Source organism: Sinocyclocheilus rhinocerous, unplaced genomic scaffold, assembly GCF_001515625.1.
Source record: "Sinocyclocheilus rhinocerous isolate Xijiao unplaced genomic scaffold, SAMN03320098_v1.1 scaffold1570, whole genome shotgun sequence".
NCBI lineage: Eukaryota > Metazoa > Chordata > Actinopteri > Cypriniformes > Cyprinidae > Sinocyclocheilus > Sinocyclocheilus rhinocerous.
Window position 1 is genome coordinate 289518 of NW_015664984.1, and position 20960 is coordinate 310477.

General features: G+C 36.1%; 1 protein-coding gene across 2 annotated transcripts; it reads right to left on the reverse strand.

Annotated features, from left to right (window-relative positions):
• Positions 1-317: 317 nt before the first annotated feature.
• Positions 318-20261, reverse strand: LOC107730525 (calcium-binding protein 2-like). 2 transcript variants are annotated; one of them, XM_016541375.1, is made up of 7 exons: positions 20041-20261; positions 18734-18922; positions 4433-4463; positions 3632-3766; positions 3415-3524; positions 3182-3329; positions 318-557 (listed from the first exon to the last, which is right to left on the reverse strand). In XM_016541375.1, exons 1-7 carry the CDS (start codon positions 20101-20103, stop codon positions 532-534), a joined length of 702 nt encoding a protein of 233 aa, XP_016396861.1. In that variant the 5' UTR covers positions 20104-20261; the 3' UTR covers positions 318-531. The 2 variants fall into 2 exon arrangements, with proteins under 2 accessions (XP_016396861.1, XP_016396860.1); XM_016541374.1 differs by lacking the exons at positions 18734-18922; positions 20041-20261 and adding exons at positions 7332-7544; positions 8789-9241.
• Between the last annotated feature and the right edge of the window lie 699 nt (positions 20262-20960).

A 20960-nucleotide genomic window follows, 5' to 3' on the forward strand; every position in this document is an offset into this window, starting at 1 on the left:
ATATCCTGTTCCCACAGGAAAAGCATTAACAGTCCTAAAAGCATCACACAGCAACTCTAGACCCATTAACCAGTGGTTTATCTTCCAAAACACACATAATACTGATTTATATCTGGCACTGCAGTTTAAGTCCACAATGACCATTTACATCTCATATACAGTTTTCAGTAGTTATTAATTAATGCCCATTCAGGGTTTATAGCATGTTTTATGAATAATGTGTGCTACAGCTATGCATCCTAACAATTCTGAACATATTGTGGAAACATGGAAAATTCCTTAATTAACTCCTTAATTATTATTATTTTTTATTTCAGACCAAAATGTTGAAATAAACTATATAAGAAACACACTTTTCCTCTTTGTCATAAAAACAAGCAAATGTGTGAAATAAAGGTCCCTGTATGAAGAAAGAGTATGGATTAAATAATTACATAAGGTAGTTAATTAAAGCAGACGCATAGTATTTCATTCTTCACATTAGGAGTTGGCAAGCTGGTTGTTCTCTCCCTTTTTCATGAGTCTTCTAAGTTAGCGAGACATCATTCGGACAAACTCTGTGGAGCATAAGGTGAAAAAAATAGGTTATAGAGACATATATATCAGACAATTTTATCAAAAGTTGCTTACAAATGAGGAATACAACAAGCCATTCTTTATAAATAGGCATATATACATGTGTATATGTGACCTGCACTCTTAAAAATAAAGGTGCTTCACGATGCCATAGAAGAACCTTTTTGTCTAAATGGTTCCATAAAGAACCTTTAACATCTGAAGAACCTTTCTGTTTCACAAAAGGTTCTTTGTGGCGAAAGAAGGTTCTTCAGATTACAAAAAGGTATAAAAGAGATGGTTCTTTAAAGAACCTTTGACTGAATGGTTCGTTGTGGAACCAAAAATGGTTCTTCTATGGCATCACTTGAACCTTTTGAAGCACCTTTTTTTTATTTTATTTTTTTAAAGAGTGTGGCATGTTATATTGCTGGAAGTATCTAGTCATAAAGGGAAGGACATGGTCAGCAACAATACTGAGGTTGGCTGTGGCAAAAGTATGCCAAGAAAATATCCCCCACACCATTACACCAGCACCACCACCACCAACCTGAACCGTTCATACAAGATGAGATGAATCCATGCTTTCATGTGGTTTATGCCAAATTCTAACCCTACCATCTGAATGTCTAAGCAGAAATCAAGACTCATCAGACCAGGCAACCTTTTTCCATTCTGCTATTGTTCGATCTTGGTGAGCCTGTGCGAACTGTAGCCTCTGTTTCCTGTTCTTAGCTGACAGGAGTGGCACACAGTGTGGTCTTCTGCTGCTGTAGCCCATTTGCTTCAAGGTTCAACGTGTTATGTGATTAGAGATGCTCTTCTGCATACTTCAGTTGTAACGAATGGTTATGAGATGCTGTTGCTTTTCTGTCAGTTCGAACCAGTCTGGCCATTCTCCTCTGACCTCTGGCATCAACAAGGCATTTTCACTGGCAGAACTGCCACTGAATAGATATTTTGTCTTTTCCTGACCATTCTCTGTAAGCCCTAGAGTTGGTTGTGCATGAATATCCCAGTAGATCAGAAGTTTCTGAAATACTCGGACCAGCCCGTTTGGCACCACCAACCATGCCACGATCAAAGTCACTTAAATTACCTTTCTTCCCCATTCTGATGCTCGGTTTGAACTTTAGCAGATCATCTTGACCATGGCTGCATTTCCTAAAAGCATCATAAGCTTAAGTACATTGTAGACCCATTGAAACCAATGGAGCTACGATCAACTTAAGCTTACGATGCTTTTGGGAAATGCAACCCATGTCTACTGCTGCGTTCAAGTCCTCCTGGGACGTTCGTACTTACGAGTTGACAAGTCGTAATTACGACGTCAGGTGCGTTCAAGTCAGTTTAGTCGGCACAAGATGGCGGTGTACCTTCTTTTAATAAATTACAAGAAAATGCAACAGGGTCTGTTAACTCTGCTTATAGAAAACGAAGAGCAAAGAATTCGCATCAGGTGGGTTTTGCGTTTTTAATATTTTTTTTAGACCAGGATCCCAGTATAACTGATTTTCAGCATCAACAAATGCTAAAATACAGAGATTAAAAAAAGTTGTTAGCTAAATGCAACATGGCAAATCAAAAGATTTTTCACCTATAGGTGCAAAAATGATAGCATTTTTTTATTTGGATTTCATTAACTAGCTGCGTAAAAAGAACATGACTAATTTAAGTTTATAGGACAACTAAACTATCAAGTTAAAAAAAAATTTACCGTCAACTACAGACATTGCATCCATCGATTCCGCCATGTTTCTCATTGACACGCCCCCAACTCGGAAACTCGGGGCTTAAAGAAAATTTACGAGTTTCCCACTCGTAATAATGACTTTGTGGTGGCATTCATGTGCGTTCAACTCGTAAATACGATCTATCCGACATGACTTGAACGCACCATACATCCCTAAATGCACTTAGTTGCTGCTATGTGATTGGCTGATTAGAAATTTGCATTAACAAACAGTTGAACAGGTGCACCTAATAAATTGGCCAGCGCTTGTATATGTGACCCTAGACCACAAAACCAGTCCTAAGTCGCTGGGGTATGTTTGTAGCAATAGCCAAAAATACATTGTATGGGTCAAAATCATTGATTTTTCTTTTATGCCAAAAATCATTAGGATATTAAGTAAAGATCATGTTCCATGAAAATATTTTGTAAATTTCCTACTGTAAATATATTAAAACTTAATTTTTGATTAGTAATATGCATTGCTAAGAACTTCACTGGGGGAAGTCGTGGCCTAATGGTTAGAGAGTCGGACTCGTAATCCAAAGGTACAGCGCTCTCTCCCACCTTCAATACCACGACTGAGGTGCCCTTGAGCAAGGCACCGTGTACATAACATTATTGAACTTTAACGATATCTGCAATACATTTATGTTGGTTCTGTTCTGTTTACCCTGGGGGGGTTATCGCTGCACTCCCTGCTCTCATCCATGCTAGGCTGCATGGATGCGCAGGGAGTTCTTGCCCAGAACAGAACCATACCGCCAATCCAAACTGTATGCTAATTGTCAATCATCTTTGACGATAGTGGTCCTGACAGAAATAATGGTTTTCCCAAATGCACATGCAAGAATCAAAATGAAAGAACCTGTGGAGCACAATTATATTTCTAACCTTCAAAGTCAACCTGCCCATCTCCATTGAGGTCAACATCCCTGAGGATCTCATCAATCTCTCTGTGGTTGAGCTGCTCTCCCATCAGCTTCTTCATGGCTTCCCTCAGTTCAGCCAGACTGATCTGACCATCACCATCGGAGTCAAACTGAGACAAAAAGATCAATTAAAAGGGGCGTGACTTCAGAAAACTTGGGAATACTGTACACCTGTCAGTAGCATGGAACACCAACCTCTCTAAAAGCATCTCTCAGTTCTTTCACTCCGATCATGTCTGCTGTCTCAGCCAGCATCTTTGGGCCCATCAGGTCTACAAAGTCCTCAAAATCCACTCTACCACCACCTAGTGAACAAACATACAATCATGTAAGAAGTATCATGAATACACCCCAAATATATATGCTGCCAACTGAGATAAGGAAGTGCAATGATAACAAGGTTGCCACTCACAGATCTGCTGACTGAGTTCAATCAGCTCCATTTCTGTGGGCATGTAGCCCATCGTCCTCATGCACTCGCCCAGATCCTTACAGCTAATGAAGCCATCCTTGTCTTTGTCAAATTCTTGGAAGGCTTCTTTCAACTCTGAAGGCAGAGAAATAATGAGAGAGAGCATCTTCCTTAGTTTGTTGACATTAATGTGTAATCTGTCCAGTAAGAGGATTTTTAAGGATAAAGGTACGGTGATCACTCATATCATTTGTTGGAGGAGTAGTTCATTCAAAACTACTCACACTTATGCAATTGCAAAGCAATAGCTAATGCTTTTTTCTTCCTCCGTAGAACACAAAAGGAAACAATTAAATTATGAAACGAGCAGGATCTGTCAAGCTAAAAAAATACTGTACAAAAGTATCATATAAGTGGTCCATATGTCTTCTGAAGCCATACAATAGTACTGTGTCAAGAACTTGAATTCAGATTAAATCACAGCCATTAATTATATTTTTTGAATATAGCGAAATGTGAATAAGAGCTATGAAACATTCTTTGAATTTCTCCTTTTGTGTTCCACAGAAGAAAGAAAAATAATTTGGTGGAATTAATAAATTAGATGTATCTTATCAAGGGATTTAGAGGAGACTGAAGGTAGATTTGTTTAAAATTGAGAGAGGTAATGGCAAGATATTCCATGTTGATGGAGGGAGAGAAGTCAATCAGGGAAGGAATCATATTACTTTGGATGGTGGGAGAGTTTAATGCTCTTAATGATATTATAAAGCATATCAGTGATGTTGGATATCTCTGTACCTTCAATTTCCTCTGGCCGTAGATCTCTGTCCTGCAGTGAGTACAGATTTCAAAGAGACATACAGAGACAAACTATTAGGACAAACACACAGATACGTAGCCAGGCACATACATACAAAACACACACAAAAAAACATGCATAATAATGAAAATTATAATAAATAATTAATACAAATAAATAATTAAAAATAGTATAATCATAACAAAATATAAAGAATCAAAATAATTCAATTACATAAATGTTTTAACGGTTTAGTCATCCAATCATTATAAATTATGCGGAAAAATCATAGAAAAATTGGTTAGAAAGTGTGGGAACCCTGTATTATAATCTTTCCTGTAATCTGCTTTGCATTCAGACTGTGCTTGTTGAACTGTCACTCAAAGTACATTGTACCAGCGTGCCTCACGCACACCTGTCAGTCAGTGTTGCTGGGGTCGACCATCTGCACACCGCTGCATGAACATGCGGGTGGATGAATGAAACACATGAGGCTCAGATCACTGGTCAGCACAAGTGAAAACAAAAGAAGTGCCTGCACGTAAAATGTGCTTTGAACCACACATAGCACTAATGCATGTATCTTCTTCTTTCCAGGGAAGATTCAGCAGATACAGACCATATTTGGTATGGTACATATGCCATGGGCATGTTCTCCCAAAAAAATTCCACAGAATCATCCACAAAATGTATTTATAAACCCTGTTGTGGGGTTTATCACTGTTTCACCTACAGTACAACACATACTGCACAACATACTAACAAATGTACAGGAATAGTTCACTCAAAAATTAAAATTAGCCAAAAATGGACTTAGACTCAGGCCATCCAAGATTTAGATGAGTTTGTTTCTTCATCTGAAGAGATTTGGAAATATTTGGCATCACTTGCTCCAATCAGTTGATAAAAACATCACAATAATCCACAAGTAATCCACACAACTCCATCAATCAATTAATGTCTTGTGAAAAGCTGTGTGTTTGTATTTAAAAAAAAATCCATTAAGATGTTTTTGACTTCAAACTTTTGCTTCTGGCTAAATTATGAGTCCTTTATCCATAATATTGCTTTCCCCAGTGAAAAAGTCATCTCGTCAGGGGAGAAATATGCAAATACAAATACCCAGCTTTTCACTTCACAAGATGTTAATTGATGGATGTGAATTGTGTGAACGTGCATTATTGTGATGTTTTTTATCAGCTGTTTGGACTCTCATTCTGACGGCACCCATTCACTGCAGAGGATCCTTTGGTGAGCAAATGATGTAATGATCAATTTCTCCAAATCTGTTCAGATGATGAAACAAACTCATCTACATCTTGGATGGTTTGAAGATGAGTACATTTTCAGCAAATTTTCATTTTTGGGTGAACTATTCCTTTAATGAACTTAGAATACAGTAATTAAGGACTTATGGATTTAATATTTTACTTAATAATACTGAGGTCCTGAAGCAAAACTGACTGAGAATCACAGTGTTATGATATTATGGATTATACTGTAAGTTATCTAAGGATAGAAAAGCACACACATGGGATTGCGTGTTGTCAGATATTCATGTTCGTGGAAATGCAAAAACTCTGCCATTAAAACGTTATCAGCATAACTCCAAGTAAAAAAGAACAAGCAGAGCAATGACATCTCAAATGAATCAACATTTATACATTACATAAGTAAGATAATAACAAATGGTAGAGTGATTTGGATTTTGATCTGATTGACTGAGCCTGTGCTTTGGCAGTGGCCAGTCAGAACATATTCACACAGCTGGGGAGGATTTAGGCTGATTACTACCATGAATTGGCAAACATGATGCAAACAGCAGTAGGATAAGGTCACTATGGTGAACAGATTACAAGGGTCCAGGTTGCCAGGCAACAAATGGAGTCAAATGGAGTTCACATATCTTTTTTTTTGTGACAATCAAGTGTATTCGCCCATACAATATACAATATATAGTTTTTACGTAGTCTGTTCAACATGCACCCTGGAGCCTCAATAAGTTCTGCACTACTGAGCAGATAAAAATAGAGTGATATTATTTGGTGAAAAAGGCTTTAGATAAATAAATAAATATGTCACAAACAATTTCAGGGAAATTTTCCATCTGTTTTGTCTTTGCAGCAATTTCTGCAGCTTACACCCTACTTTTCTATCCACACAAAAAAATGATTCTGGGATTATCAGACAGATGTAGACATTGATATGAAACATTAAGCTACTATGAAACTACACACTTGTACACTTTTTCTCTTTGTAGTTTTCACCAGACTAACATAAGGATCTGATTATACTGCCAATGGTAGGTGAAAAATCTTCACCTCTTTGAAAAAAACATGCACAATGATTGTCTTTTTTTGTCCTGCAGAGACATAAGAGGTTTTTTACCAAGATTCTCCCATGAGTAAAAAAGAACATTATACTAATGGCATATATAAACCACAATTGACAGCAGAAGGATATTACACTGTCTCAGTCACGTCGATCGGTACTCTAGGATCTACAGGAACTTAATAGAATGAGAATAATTAGGTTGTAGAAATGCATTCATGGTAGGTTGTGCATTCATGTCTATTATGAACACTTTAATGTGAATTGTTACTTTTTAGTGCATTTAAATTTAAGCATCGTCACAAATCTGCATGAAGGACTTGGCAACATAAAAATGACCTGGTATTGACTCACAAAGGACAATGCGGCACAGCATCCTCCAGTCACAGGAATGGGAGATGATGGGTCATTATGAAAGTAATGGGGGCTCAAGGGAGGATTTGACTGAAGATGGATAAGACAGAAAATGATCATCTGATTCCCTGATGGAAATTCTGACACCGATGTTCTGTGTCCACACCATGCATTGTCTAAAAAAGGTGTGTTTGTAAGTGTGTGTGTACATACGAGCTGAGCCTGAGCGAAGCTTTGTCGGAGAAAGATGCAGGCCGGGCCCACGATGTTGTGTAGCATGGTACAGTTCTGAACCAAAGCACATATCGGCTCCTCAAACTGCTGCCCCAACTCTTCATCATCCTCATCCTCAGCTGCCGCATCACCGCTGCCTCGAACAACGGCGGATGCCAATGGCAGTCCACTGCCTTCCAGGGGCGGGACCCCCTTTGCAAGGAACCATTTTGTTATGCACCAGACAAAATCGTAGTCTGACAAGGTCTAATGCTGCTGTATGTGGTGCCGATGTTTATACTATAAATTACAAATATTTTTTTAAAAATTTCCTGGGAACCAAATCAGTTCTCAAAAAAAAAAAACAGTTCTGTGGAACACGAAAGGAGATGTTTAGCAGAATGTCTGACCTGCTCTCTTCCATATATTAAAAGTGGATGGGGACCAGGGACTGACAAGCTTTAAAAAAGCACCATAAAAGCATCACAAAAGTGCACTATATTACAAATCTTCTGAAGCCATATGATTGCTTTGTGTGAAGTAAAGAGTGAAATTTGATTACTGGAAATCTTAAAAATCCTGCTCAAAAGCCATCGTTACCATTCAGTTTTATTGTGATAGAGCAGCTTGGACATTCTTCTATAAATATTATGTATAGTCATGTTTGGAATGACATGAATGTGAAGATATTCATAATTTATCATTATATATAGTACTATTCAAAGGGTTGGGGTCAGTAAGGGTTGTAATTAGTAAATAATTAAGTTTTAAGTAATTAATAATTTTCTTCAGCAAGAATGCATTAATTTGACAACAACAAAAAAAAAACTACAAGTAAATACATTTATAATGTTTCCAGTATTTCCCAAAATTCTATTTTAAATAAATGTTGTACTTTTGAACTTTTAAAGAATACTGGAAAAAGTATTATATGCCTGTTTACACAAAAATATTAAGCAGTACAACTCTTTATAGCATAGATAATAATAAAAAAAACATTCAGCATATTCAGCATATCAGAATGATTTCTGAAGTATCATGTGACAGTGAAAACTGTGGTAATGACTGGTTAAAATTCAGCTTGGCCATCACAGGAATACATTGTAATTATTTTAAAATAAGCTAAAGCAAAACAAAGTTATCTTAAATTATAGTAGTATTTGCAAATAATAGTTTTACTGTATTTTTGATCAAATGAATGCAGTCCTCATCAGCATAAGAGACTTCTTGTTAAAAACCCCAAACTTCTGAAGTGGTGAAATGTTCCTTTAAGTTTGTACATTACAAATATTGCAACTTAATTCACACACTTCATTTCAACAGATTAATTTATCGCACCATAATACTTTTTGCAAAAGGCCAAGTAAGTATGAATAGTTTCAAGTAATTTTCTAAATCAGTCTCACTAATCTACAATTTATAAAATAGTATTTTTTAAAAACTAATATAGTTCTTACCTTCTTCATGCTGCTTCTTTTAGATGGCTTCGCTCCCATCATTTGTATTTCTCTAATTGTCACTGCTTCAACTCTTTCTTGTCATCTCTGTCCCTCCCCTCCCTCTTTATCACTCACTCTTGGTTCCTGTCCTCAGATTATTATGTAAACTTTGCTACACACCATCCCTGTCATCAGAATATCCCAAGAGGGGGCGGAGCTGCTTAAACAAGAGGTGATGGGTAGTGATGCTAATACCACCAAAAACAGTCACGGCATGCTTCAGGGAGCAGTGAGACCTATTCCTTCAGCCAGAAACAGCATTTCCAGGGTTTTCTGAGCACTCTAATCCTGATGCTCTCGGACCTTGCATCTGTTGTCTGTTTTCTCTCTCTGCACGTTTTTTCTTCCCCCTTCTTTCTTTTTCCATGTTCTCTCACATCCTCATTTTGCCTTGTGACAGACTCTAATCGCACTTGTTCTACTGCAAGTGACTGGCACGGTACAAAATAGGATGGAGGGATGAGGAGAGAAATGGAGAGAGAGAGAGAGAGCAAAGGGGTGGGAAAGGTCTGCATAATCCACAACATTCCAGATTACATGGTGAGTGCAACGCAGCTGGCAGTGCTGATAAGGGAATGTAGGATTGTAGAAAGATTGTAGAGCGCAGGTAGACAGCCATCAGATGGTTTTTAGAAGGGTGATGAGCTGCAGTGTCAGGGATCAGAGGTCAAAAGGGTCAGATGAGAGGATAGATGGATCAGTAGATGAAGCCAAATCAGCACTTATAATAAATGTCAGTGTAGAAAACAGGAAAAAAGTGTATACACAGGGAAATATTGTTATATAGCTTATTAGTTACTATATGTTATGTTATACAGTACTATACATAGCAATGCATGTTACTATACAGTATATGTTACTATATTGTACTATATTATAAAATATTACTATATTTACTATATTAGCCTACTATATGATCTATTTTCCTTTAGGTGAATGACTGTTATAAACAAACAAACAAACAAACAAATAAATATCTGAATGACAGCTATCCCCGGACCCATCATCATGGTTGTTTGTTTTGCTCTAATCTACTCATAACTCCCAAAATATAATATTCTGGGCAAAGATCTAATTCTTGGTATTAGAGGGAGAAAAAACATTTGACAGTGGCTTACAGAATTACTTTACAGTGTTATGATTAACATCAATAACACTGGTGGAAATTAAATTATGTTTGTCTATAAGATTAGATGGGTTTAAACATGCAGGTGAGCGCAAAACATGTTAACAAGTAAGATGATTTTTTGGTCCAGATCAAGGTATTACTGTGTTCAAACCCACATTCATGCAATATTACAATGTAATCTCTTTATTCCATGCTAGGCTTTCTCTCACATTCTCTTTTTATACACAACTGAGATATTTTAAGATCAGTTAAAAGATAATTGTGCTTAAAAGTTCTTCAGGTGGAGACAAAGTAGGCATACACAGATAGAGATGTAGGGCTGTTTCGTAATACAACAAAATATGGCATTTTAATGATATTAGATTTGTTAACGTAGACTTTACTAAATCTCCCTAGCACAAGAGGGCAGCGTCAATTCAGTATGAATGATTTAAATATGAATAATTAATTTTTTCTTTATGTCTTTTAAATAAAAGAGGGATCTTAAACACCCTGTAAAATAAACTAAAGCTAGAGCTATATATTTAGCTTTTTCCAGATTCCTTTCTATCTACCGTCAGCAGCTGTATTATGGCTATATAACCACTAGAGGGAACCAAACAAGCATTTTTGATATTCTGTAATGTTTACAAAGTGATAGACCTGTGATGAAAAAGCAGAATTTCATATTTTTCATAAGATGATTCTAAGATGAAAGAAAAAATTAATTAATTAATTTTAAATTAAATTAAATTAAATTAAATTAAAACATTACCACACAAAAGTTTGGACTTTTTTTTTTATATTTATGCATTATCTTAAAGCCCTTTTGTTCTATCTAAAGGCTTAGGCGTAAATGCTTAAAATTAGTTTTGTTTACATATACATATTACATATTACAAATGTCGTGCATGTGCAAAACTAAAACTAAAATTATTTTATTAGCATTTTTAAATGGATGAGTTGGACCGGAGTATGAGGGACAATGTGGAGAGGGATGATGATAGTTTGGAAAGTGGTGACTGGAAAAATTAAACGTTTGACACTTTTATGTCCCAGGGCAGGGTTGATATTTATGAAAACCTACAGCTTTAAAGGGATAGTTCACCCAAAAATGAAAATTCTGTCATTAATTACTCACCCTTATGTCGTTCCAAACCCATAAGACCTTCGTTCATCTTTGGAACACAAATTAAGATATTTTTGATGGAATCTGAGAGCTTTCTGACCCTCCATAGACAGCAACACAACTGACACGTTCAAGGCCCAGAAATGTAGCAAGGACATCGGTAAAATAGTCCATGTGACATCAGTGGTTTAACCGTAATTTTACAAAGCTACGAGAATACTTTTTGTGCGCAAAGAAAACAATAATAACATAATTTATTCAACAATTCTTCTCCCCAAGTTACCATTTTCCGCCATTTTGGAGAGTACCCCAGAACGCAATCAGCGTTGTTTGCGTTCAGCATGCGTGCGCTGTCTACTGAACGTAAACAATGCTGATTACGTTGACCCCAATATTGACCCTGTAATGCATGTATGTACACCAGGGATCCTCAAATCTGACCCGCAAGATCCACTTTCCTGCAGAGTTTAGTTCAAAGCCTAATCAAACACACCTGAGCATGCTATTCAATGTCTTCAGGTTCATTAGAAAATCATAGGTAGGTGAGTTTGATCAGGGTTGGAGCCAAACTCTGCAGCACATTGGCCGTCCAGGGCAAGATTTGAGGAACCCTGATGTACACTGTTATTTGACAAATTAAACAAACATGTGAAAAGAGTTTATTTTCCTTTAGTGCACAGGGCCAAAAGTGCCCATAGGTTTCAAACATTTAGCCTTTGTTTGGCATACTTTTTTCACTCTGCTACTGTTTGTCTGTGCCAGAGTTGACTAAGATATCAGGAAGAGTTTATCTGTGTATGTGTTTTATTACCATATGAACATATGGTAATAAAACCTACTGCAATATTTGATTTGATTAATCTAGGAAGGAGGCTACTTTGAGTAATATAAAATACACAATAGTTCGTATACTTCCATTTTTAGTTATAACTTTAATAGCTTATATAAAATGTAGAACATAGTAATAATAAAGAGAGGGTATGTCCAAACCTTTGACTAGCAAACAAACATTGAATGGAAGGGATGTAATCTTGTAAATGATAGGTAAATCCTATGAGGTTCCTTCTGAATTCTGTGGGTGAGGATTATAACCAAAATCACACACACCCAAACCTCAGCTAAAAAGAAGAAAATTTCAGCTAGTATTTTTATACAATTTTACAATTAAGATTCAAATATTTTATTATTTTTTAAAAGATGGATTTTTCAAGATCATTGAAAAACTCTTCCTTCCTGCATCAAAGTTTAAAGACAAATGAATTTAAGCAAAAAGCATGATTATGCATGATGCATGTGAGTTTGAGTTTTCTTAAATGTGCTCTATAATGTTTTTACTTTTTGCATACAGTCAGTCATTTAAAAGCATGGGTAACACTTTATTTTAAGGTGTCCTTGTTACAAATGTTAAATGTATGTACTATTATAATAACAATAAATTACGCATAATTACATGCAAGTAACCCTAATCCTAACCCTAACCATATGTAGTTAATATTACTCAGTACTTAAATGTATAATTGCACTGTAACAAGGACACCTTAAAATAAAGTGTGACCTGCCCAGACAGACAGCACACACAGACCCCAGTCTCTGAGGAAAAAGTTCAGTAAATGTTCTCTCCTTACTAGTGCAGAGAAGACCAAATGCTTGTGAATTATGATCTGACTAATATTTGCATCCAATAACAACGGCAGCATTTTTTAGCATGCCTATTGACTTTTATAAGTATCAGTCAATCTGCCATTCTCATTCCCTCCATCTCTTGGAAACAACAACTGTAAACATATATACATTTATGTGCATATCTGCATGCATGGATGCATGTAATCCACACTGAAGTCAAAGAGTCAATCGCTTGCTGTTAAAGCACTGGTGCATCAAAGAGTGTGTCTTACTCTAAACCTTAGACTTCGATCATCAGTGGACTAATCCATCTCTACATCCTAACCCTAACCATATGTAGTTAATATTACTCAGTACTTAAATGTATAATTGCACTGTAACAAGGACACCTTAAAATAAAGTGTAACCTAATAGGGAACTCATGCAGAGTTAGCCTTCCAGGTTTTGACTTCAGCATTCTATAATTACGCCAGACCATAGAGCAGGTTTTACAAATGCTACCAGTTGTGCAACCTTGACAACGGCCCAGACAGACAGCACACACAGACCCCAGTCTCTGAGGAAAAAGTTCAGTAAATGTTCTCTCCTTACTAGTGCAGAGAAGACCAAATGCTTGTGAATTATGATCTGACTAATATTTGCATCCAATAACAACGGCAGCATATTTTAGCATGCCTATTGACTTTTATAAGTATCAGTCAATCTGCCATTCTCATTCCCTCCATCTCTCTGGAAACAACAACTGTAAACATATACGCATTTATGTGCATATCTGCATACATGGATGCATGTAATCCACACTGAAGTCAAAGAGTCAGTCGCTTGCTGTTAAAGCACTGGTGCATCAAAGAGTGTGTCTTACTCTAAACCTTAGACTTCGATCATCAGTGGACTAATCCATCTCTACATTCACATTAATAAATCAGCACGGGTTTATCTGCTTAGCACACAACACACAGACCCCAGTCTCTGAGGAAAAAGTTCAGTAAATGTTCTCTCCTTACTAGTGCAGAGAAGACCAAATGCTTGTGAATTATGATCTGACTAATATTTGCATCCAATAACAACGGCAGCATATTTTAGCATGCCTATTGACTTTTATAAGTATCAGTCAATCTGCCATTCTCATTCCCTCCATCTCTCTGGAAACAACAACTGTAAACATATACGCATTTATGTGCATATCTGCATACATGGATGCATGTAATCCACACTGAAGTCAAAGAGTCAATCGCTTGCTGTTAAAGCACTGGTGCATCAAAGAGTGTGTCTTACTCTAAACCTTAGACTTCGATCATCAGTGGACTAATCCATCTCTACATTCACATTAATAAATCAGCACGGGTTTATCTGCTTAGCACACATTTCTCACTCTTAGACATCCATGATTGTACATTTAACAAGCTAACACCCACTTTCTGTATATCCTATTTACTCATACATGCACAGGCAGATTAGTGTCTTCCCATTGGAACACAACCTTACATTAAAACGGCACATTTTAAATTGATAGTTCACCCAAAAATGAAAATCGGTCTTTATTTTACCCTCATATTCTTTCTTCTGCAAAACGCAAGAGAAGATCTTTTAAAGAACTATTTTTGTCCATACAATGAAAGTAAATGGGGGTCCAAAACAACACTGGACCCCAATGACTTTTATTGTGTCAGAAAAAAAAACCCTGAGACATTCTTCTGAATATCTACTTTTGTGTTCCACAGAATTCTCACTCGTAATTGTTTTTCATGTAATAAAGAACCAGTCGGCGACACTGCACAGAGCGGCTCCTAATTGGGTTACCAGTGGAGACCTGGTCTCTGATTGGTGGATTAAATTATTCTTTTGTAAGACAGCCAGACAACTGACCTACAGACGGTGAAATGTAGAGCGTCTCGTTTCTGTTGATTCAAACAGCTTCTGTACTTGTTTATGTGTATATGTGTGTGGGCTATAGAAAAGATTAGGGTTGTCTGCTGTATATTGGTGGGCTGTCGATGGATTACAGCCAAAACACAAGAGAAGAGACAAGCAACAGAGAGACACGGAAGCAGAGATGAAAAAGGATGTCAACCGAAAGCAGAATGTTTGTGTGGCTGTCAGCACGTGATGTATCCTACAGTCACACAAATATTTTCATTTTTCACACTTTTTAATTTGACAAAACTACAGCTTGATTAAAAATGACACAATAAGTGATGTTTTCCTTGCTTGGCAGCATTTCCATGTGACCAGGAAACCAACGTTTAGGGAATTGGTGGAAAATAAAAATGGATGGGGCAGTTAACATTGATCTGATTAAGATATTTTCTTCTTCTGAATTGAAGCAAATATACATGCATTATTTTACAGTTATACATATGATATAGGATAAGGTTCTTCATAGACATCGATGATTCCATGAAGAATCTTAAACATCCATAGATACTTTTCAATGCACAAAAAGTTCTTTAGATTCTTTCCTTTAGGTTGTTTAGATTTTTATTTTTAAGAACTGTCCACTAAAAGGTTCTTTGAGGAACCAAAAATGGTTCTACTTCTACATGGATGTCCACCTATATTTTTTATGCAAACTATTACGGGCAAAATAGTTTGGAGTGGTGGAAATGACAGCATAAGTGAGAGACGGTTGTAATTTGTGTAAAAGAAGTCAATATTTTTTTATATAAATCAATAAACAAGACATACAATTTCCTGTACTTAAATCAACACTATGGAGCAAAAAGACACCGACATTGTGATTTCAACATCTGGGATAATGGACTGTTGCATACATAAATTAGATGTTTGGAAAATTCTGTAGCAAAAATGACAAGCGTTGGGTTAAGTGTTTAGTTTGTGGTATGCTGGATGTACGGCTGTCCCCACATCTAGTGATCTGTTATTATTATGATGGCCAAAGCTGGAGTGTTCACAAGAGTGTTCTTGTGAGTGGATCAGTTTTTAGATCTGATCTCTTGAGTCGTTAATCTCACCCATATAATCCTCCCCTTCTCAATCAATCTCTCTTATTCTTTTTTCTTTTATCCCTCACTCTCTTCTCCCATGCCTTTCACTCCTCCTTTCTTCTCTCTCAGAGTTTTTGTTTTTCTTTGATTGAGTGATATGATATCTAAGATTCAATCTCTACATTGTAGATGAGTTACCCTTTCTCAGACTTATGTTTTTCTTGGCATGTTCAGCATGAAACTATACAGTATATCGTTATTAGATTCTGACACATTGCAAAGGATAACATTTAGTGTATTGTTATTACCTTCTTTTAAATTACAATCATTCATTAACTTTTATGTTATTTTTGGGGTCTGAGAGACCTCAAAAGCTTTTTAAAAGGCAAAAAAAATAAATAAAATAAAATTAAAGTTGTAATGTTTTTTTAAGTTTTGAAATAAGTATTATTAATGTTATTAAGTCAGTCCTGTTCAAAGAATTTGAAGGTTGATAGATTTGGTCTTCATATTAAGTTTGTGAAGAAGGTTAGTGAATTAGTGAAAAGTGAAATAAAGAGATTTAATGGAAAGCTGTGCTAGTTTCATATCCAATGCGTTTGGGAAGGCAAGCTTTAAAGAATGAGGTGTGGTGAATAATAGATAATACATAATACTCTTTCACCTTTTACTCCAGTACAGAGCCATAATCCTCTGAAAGCAGAGTTTGTCAGAAAATTATTATTATGATTACTGCTGTATGAAAGGTTTTAAGAATGAATAAACTACAGACTGGAAAGAGTAAATGTGAGGGAAGTGTATATGAAGGGAACAATTATGTGTTTCTATACAGATTTTTCAGCAATGAACAATGGTGGCATGTTTACCATAAAAAAAACGACTTTTAAAGTTATGTAATACTTTAAGACTACTAATTCAGTTTGTCTGCTTCACAATTTCTTGTTTAAAAGTGAAAATTGTACACCTTTTTTTTTTCAGTGACAGTCTAATATTTCCTGACCAGTTAAAATATTTTAGCTCCCAATGTGTATTATTATTATAGGGCTGTCAGTTTAACGCGTTTACTTAATTAGTTATGAAAAATAACGTGATTAAAATATTTGAACGCATTTAACGCACTGGCCCCGCCCCCAGACCTGTACGTCATCTTACATTTCATACAGTTGACTGTTGACAAATATGATGCAAGGCAACAACTCCATAAATGCAGTTATGCCCTAAAATTCAAGATATTGGGGCAAAAAAATGCCCCTGTTGTATGAGTTTTTGTCTCATATTTATATCATATGATAAGCAATATCACACGAGCAGCTAGAGCCATATCACACGAGTGCTGTTTTTGTCACGAAGAACACCAGTGCAAATGTGATTTTATACAACAGTTCAGTAGATATGAAGTTAATATCGTTCAAAATTTAAACACAATATTGTGCGTTTTGATCAATTTTACCAACGCAAATATTACCTATAAAATCACAGCAGAACGTTGTGCGTCTCCGAGCAACACAGCGATGCTTAGTTTCTGAATGAATCCGCGTTTTAAACTAATAGTGTGAACCAATGATTCAGTAGCCCATTTAAACCCTGTGTTCCATTCGGAAGGACTCATCCCTATGCCCTAATCCCTTCAAAGGGTTTACCCTCCGGAGTGAGAGCTTTGAACGTCATCATCACATGCCCACACGGGGGCGCCGTCATCATGCAAAGAATCTGCGCAAAGGATCATGGGAGCCCGAAGTGTCCATCAGTTGTACCCTTCGAAATCCTTCATTCAGAATGGCCCTTTGAAGCGGCCAGTTTTGAGCACTTCGGTTTGGAACGACCATTCAATATGGCGGCCATGATTGTTTTCACTCCGAAGTGCCCTTCGGAGGGCGATATATCCCGTTTTGAACGCACCGATAGAGAGCCGTTTACTGAATTCCTGAATGAATCAGCCGTTTGAGCGAATCGACTCATAAAGACATTTACCACCATCTGCTGGTAGTTTTAGTTTCTTCTTTAGAGTATCATTTCATTTATCTAAAAAACATTAAAGGGATAGTTAATCAAAAATAAAAATGCTGTCATCATTTACTCACCGTCATGTTGTTTCAAACCTGAAAGATTTACTTTCATTTGCACAACATAAAAGAAGGTATTTTGAATACTGTTGGTAACTAAGCTGTTTTGGCCACTAGTGACTTTCACTGCATGAACAAAAAATACTGAGATGTTTCTCGAATGATCTTCTTTTATGTTCCATACTTTATGTTAGGCCATTGTAGCCTAAACATTTAACACAATAATAGGTTTAAATTATCTATTGGGGGTATTTTCACAGACAAATTTAGTTTGCGATTAATTAGATTAATTATTCGCAGCACCCTGTAGGCCTAGTTAATAAGATTAAAATTTTTAATCGACTGACAGCCCTAATTATTACATAAAAAATCTAAGCACAATGCAGGCATCAGACAACTTTTGACCAATATTTGATCATTCAACATTTGAAACAGGCTTTTTTGAATAACTTAGGGGTCCATACCAGGAGAACAAGTGTCATGCCAACTAATAAGTAACATTGTAGTAAAAAATTATTTTTAACATCATGTAGCCTACTTAACATGAAACATTAAAGAGCACAACTCATAAACTGCAAATAACCCAGACACTACAGAATCCTGACTAGCGGTCTTTGAGTTAATTGAGCAAATAAATCCTTCAGGGTACCACATGCCCATGTGACCCATTCTCAAATAGAGACCCTCATTCAGAATCACACAAAAAACGCTTTTGGAGTTTTCACAGTATACTATAATAATAAGCACTATTTCATTAGCAATCACAGCGCCTCTTTTTTAAATAGTATATGACAGACCCGATCACCGTTTTTAGTTCAAGTGTAAATTGTAACATCAAACACTTAATGAAGAAAGTTTTGCATAAACCCCTGTTTAAAGTTCACTGCCTGTAAATTAGCTCATTGTCGTGCAGAGTTCAGCGAACCAAAACATTTGTTTAAATCAAGGCAATGACTGAAAATACAAGAGCTCACAGTTCACCTCAGCACAACACAAAACCATAAATAACTTCTCGTGTGACACAGCAGCCCATACCTGACCAAAGACGGATGCCACAATGGGTCTGAGTTTCCTGCGCTCCGTCTCTACTCTGAGGGGCTCTGTGTCAGGGTCAGTGGGTGAGTTCAGACTGAGGGTTTTGGTTTTGGGTGGCCGTTTGAAGCTGCCGCCGCCTGAAGAGGTGCTCCATCTCCTCAGCTTCTCTATCTTCTTCCTGAAGGACCCCTACATTTACAGTATGGAGCAGAAGAGCATTTTATGATCTAATTAAAGCTCCAATTATGAAATGTGGATACCAGGACTAGTTGTCACATGGGCTATATATCAATAACGATTAGATTTTGAGGAAAGTACAGTCACACAAATACTTGTAACAACAGTTGTACATCATTTTTTTTTTAAATTCTGCCCTCCTATAATTTATTGTATTATAGACTACCATTTAAATGATTATAAATTATATTATACAATACTATAGTTTGGGGTCAGTAAGTTTTTGTTGCTAAATTGTTATTAATAAATCCTGAAAACAAAGCATTACAGTTTCCACAAAATTTTTTTAAAAAATTGAATAAAATAAAAAATTGCAGCACAATATTTCAATTGATATTAATAAGAAACATTTCTTGAGCATCAAATCAGCGTATTAGAATAATTTCGCAAGGCTCTGTGACACTGAAGAATGATGCTAAAAATTCAGCTTCGCATCACAGGAATAAATTATATTTTAAAATATATTCAAATAGAAAACAGTTATTCTAAATTGTAATACTATTTAAAAATGTTGTTGTTTTTACTGTATTTTCAATCAAATTAATGCAGCCTTGATAAACAAGAGACTTATTGTAAAAACATTTTAAAAAATCGTAGGACCCCAAACTTTTGAATGGTAGTGTGTATATATATATATATATATAATATTTATTATTATTGTATAATTTAATGTTTAATTACAATTTCTGTTTGCCATATTTTTAGTGTTTCTTGAATTGTCTTGTGTTTAAAAACTGTTTTACAGTTTATATTTTGCTGAAAACTTAATGGTAGGATTAATGGCAGGTTCCATTGAGACAATTTACCCCATATGCAACAATGGTTAAATAGTGTATAAAAACTTTTTGATTGTCAAAATTAAAAGGTATGTGCCTGTACAGAAAACCTACCCTAAGAAACATTAACTGGACTAAAAAGTGTGACAACCAGCCCCAGTCTTTCTGACTTACTTCAAGCCTTTTCATTAACATAATTGTTAATTACACATACAAAGTGTCAATCTGGCAAACTTACTACATTTTCAATCATTTGTGCTCCATCTCATAGGCTAAGACTCAAAGGTCACGTACCTTTTTGACAATCTTGTCTTGAGGAACCTCAATGGTTTCCATGCTGCCTGCTTCCATTGACATCTTTCTCTGTGATGACTGTTGAGCATTAATGCTTTTCTATGGCTGTGTCTTTCTTCCTCTCACTCTGTCTGTTTAGATTCTGTTGCTGAAAATGACATTGAGTGTTTCCATCTCTGGACATCACTCGTCCCTCCTTTCTCTCTCTCTCTTCCCCCCTCTCTCGCTCACATTCTCATCATTCAGTCTCTCTCAATCTGTTCCTCTCTAATACTGTCCCTCCAGCTCTCGTTCTCTCTCACTCATTCATATGTAGGTTCTCTGTCTCCTCCCCCTTTGCTGTATAGAAGTAAATATAGCAAATATTTTCCCATTTCCAGACATGTGAGACATGTTGTGAGTTCATGAACAGTGATAAAAGAAAACTATACGATTCTTTTGATTTTTTTTTTAGGCAAAAGAAAAACGATTCCCCCAAAATGTATAACTCATATTCAGTGTCATTTTATATCTCAGTCTTGCCTTTTCAGTTGTGGCAAATTGTTTAAGGCAAATTAAAATGAATTTCTCTTCATTCCCACAACAACAACTATATTTATTTTCTCTTATCAGACAGTAGATTGATGCACCGGCAGTGTGTGATTAGACTGTAGATAAGGAGAAACGTTTAATCTCTCATTCTTTTTCCTGGTTTACATCTGATTTAATCCTTTATTCTGTCTCCTGCTCTCTCACAAAATCCTCTTACATGTTCTTGTCTATAATTTTTCATCCTGTGTTTCCACCCAACACCATTTATTTATATTGTCACATCTATATGGGTCATTTGAAATAAAGTCAATAACCTTCTCTAAATGTTGCTTACCTTTTGTTGATGACTCTAAGAGTTTGTTTTTATTAGTAGTAGTAGTGGCAGCAGT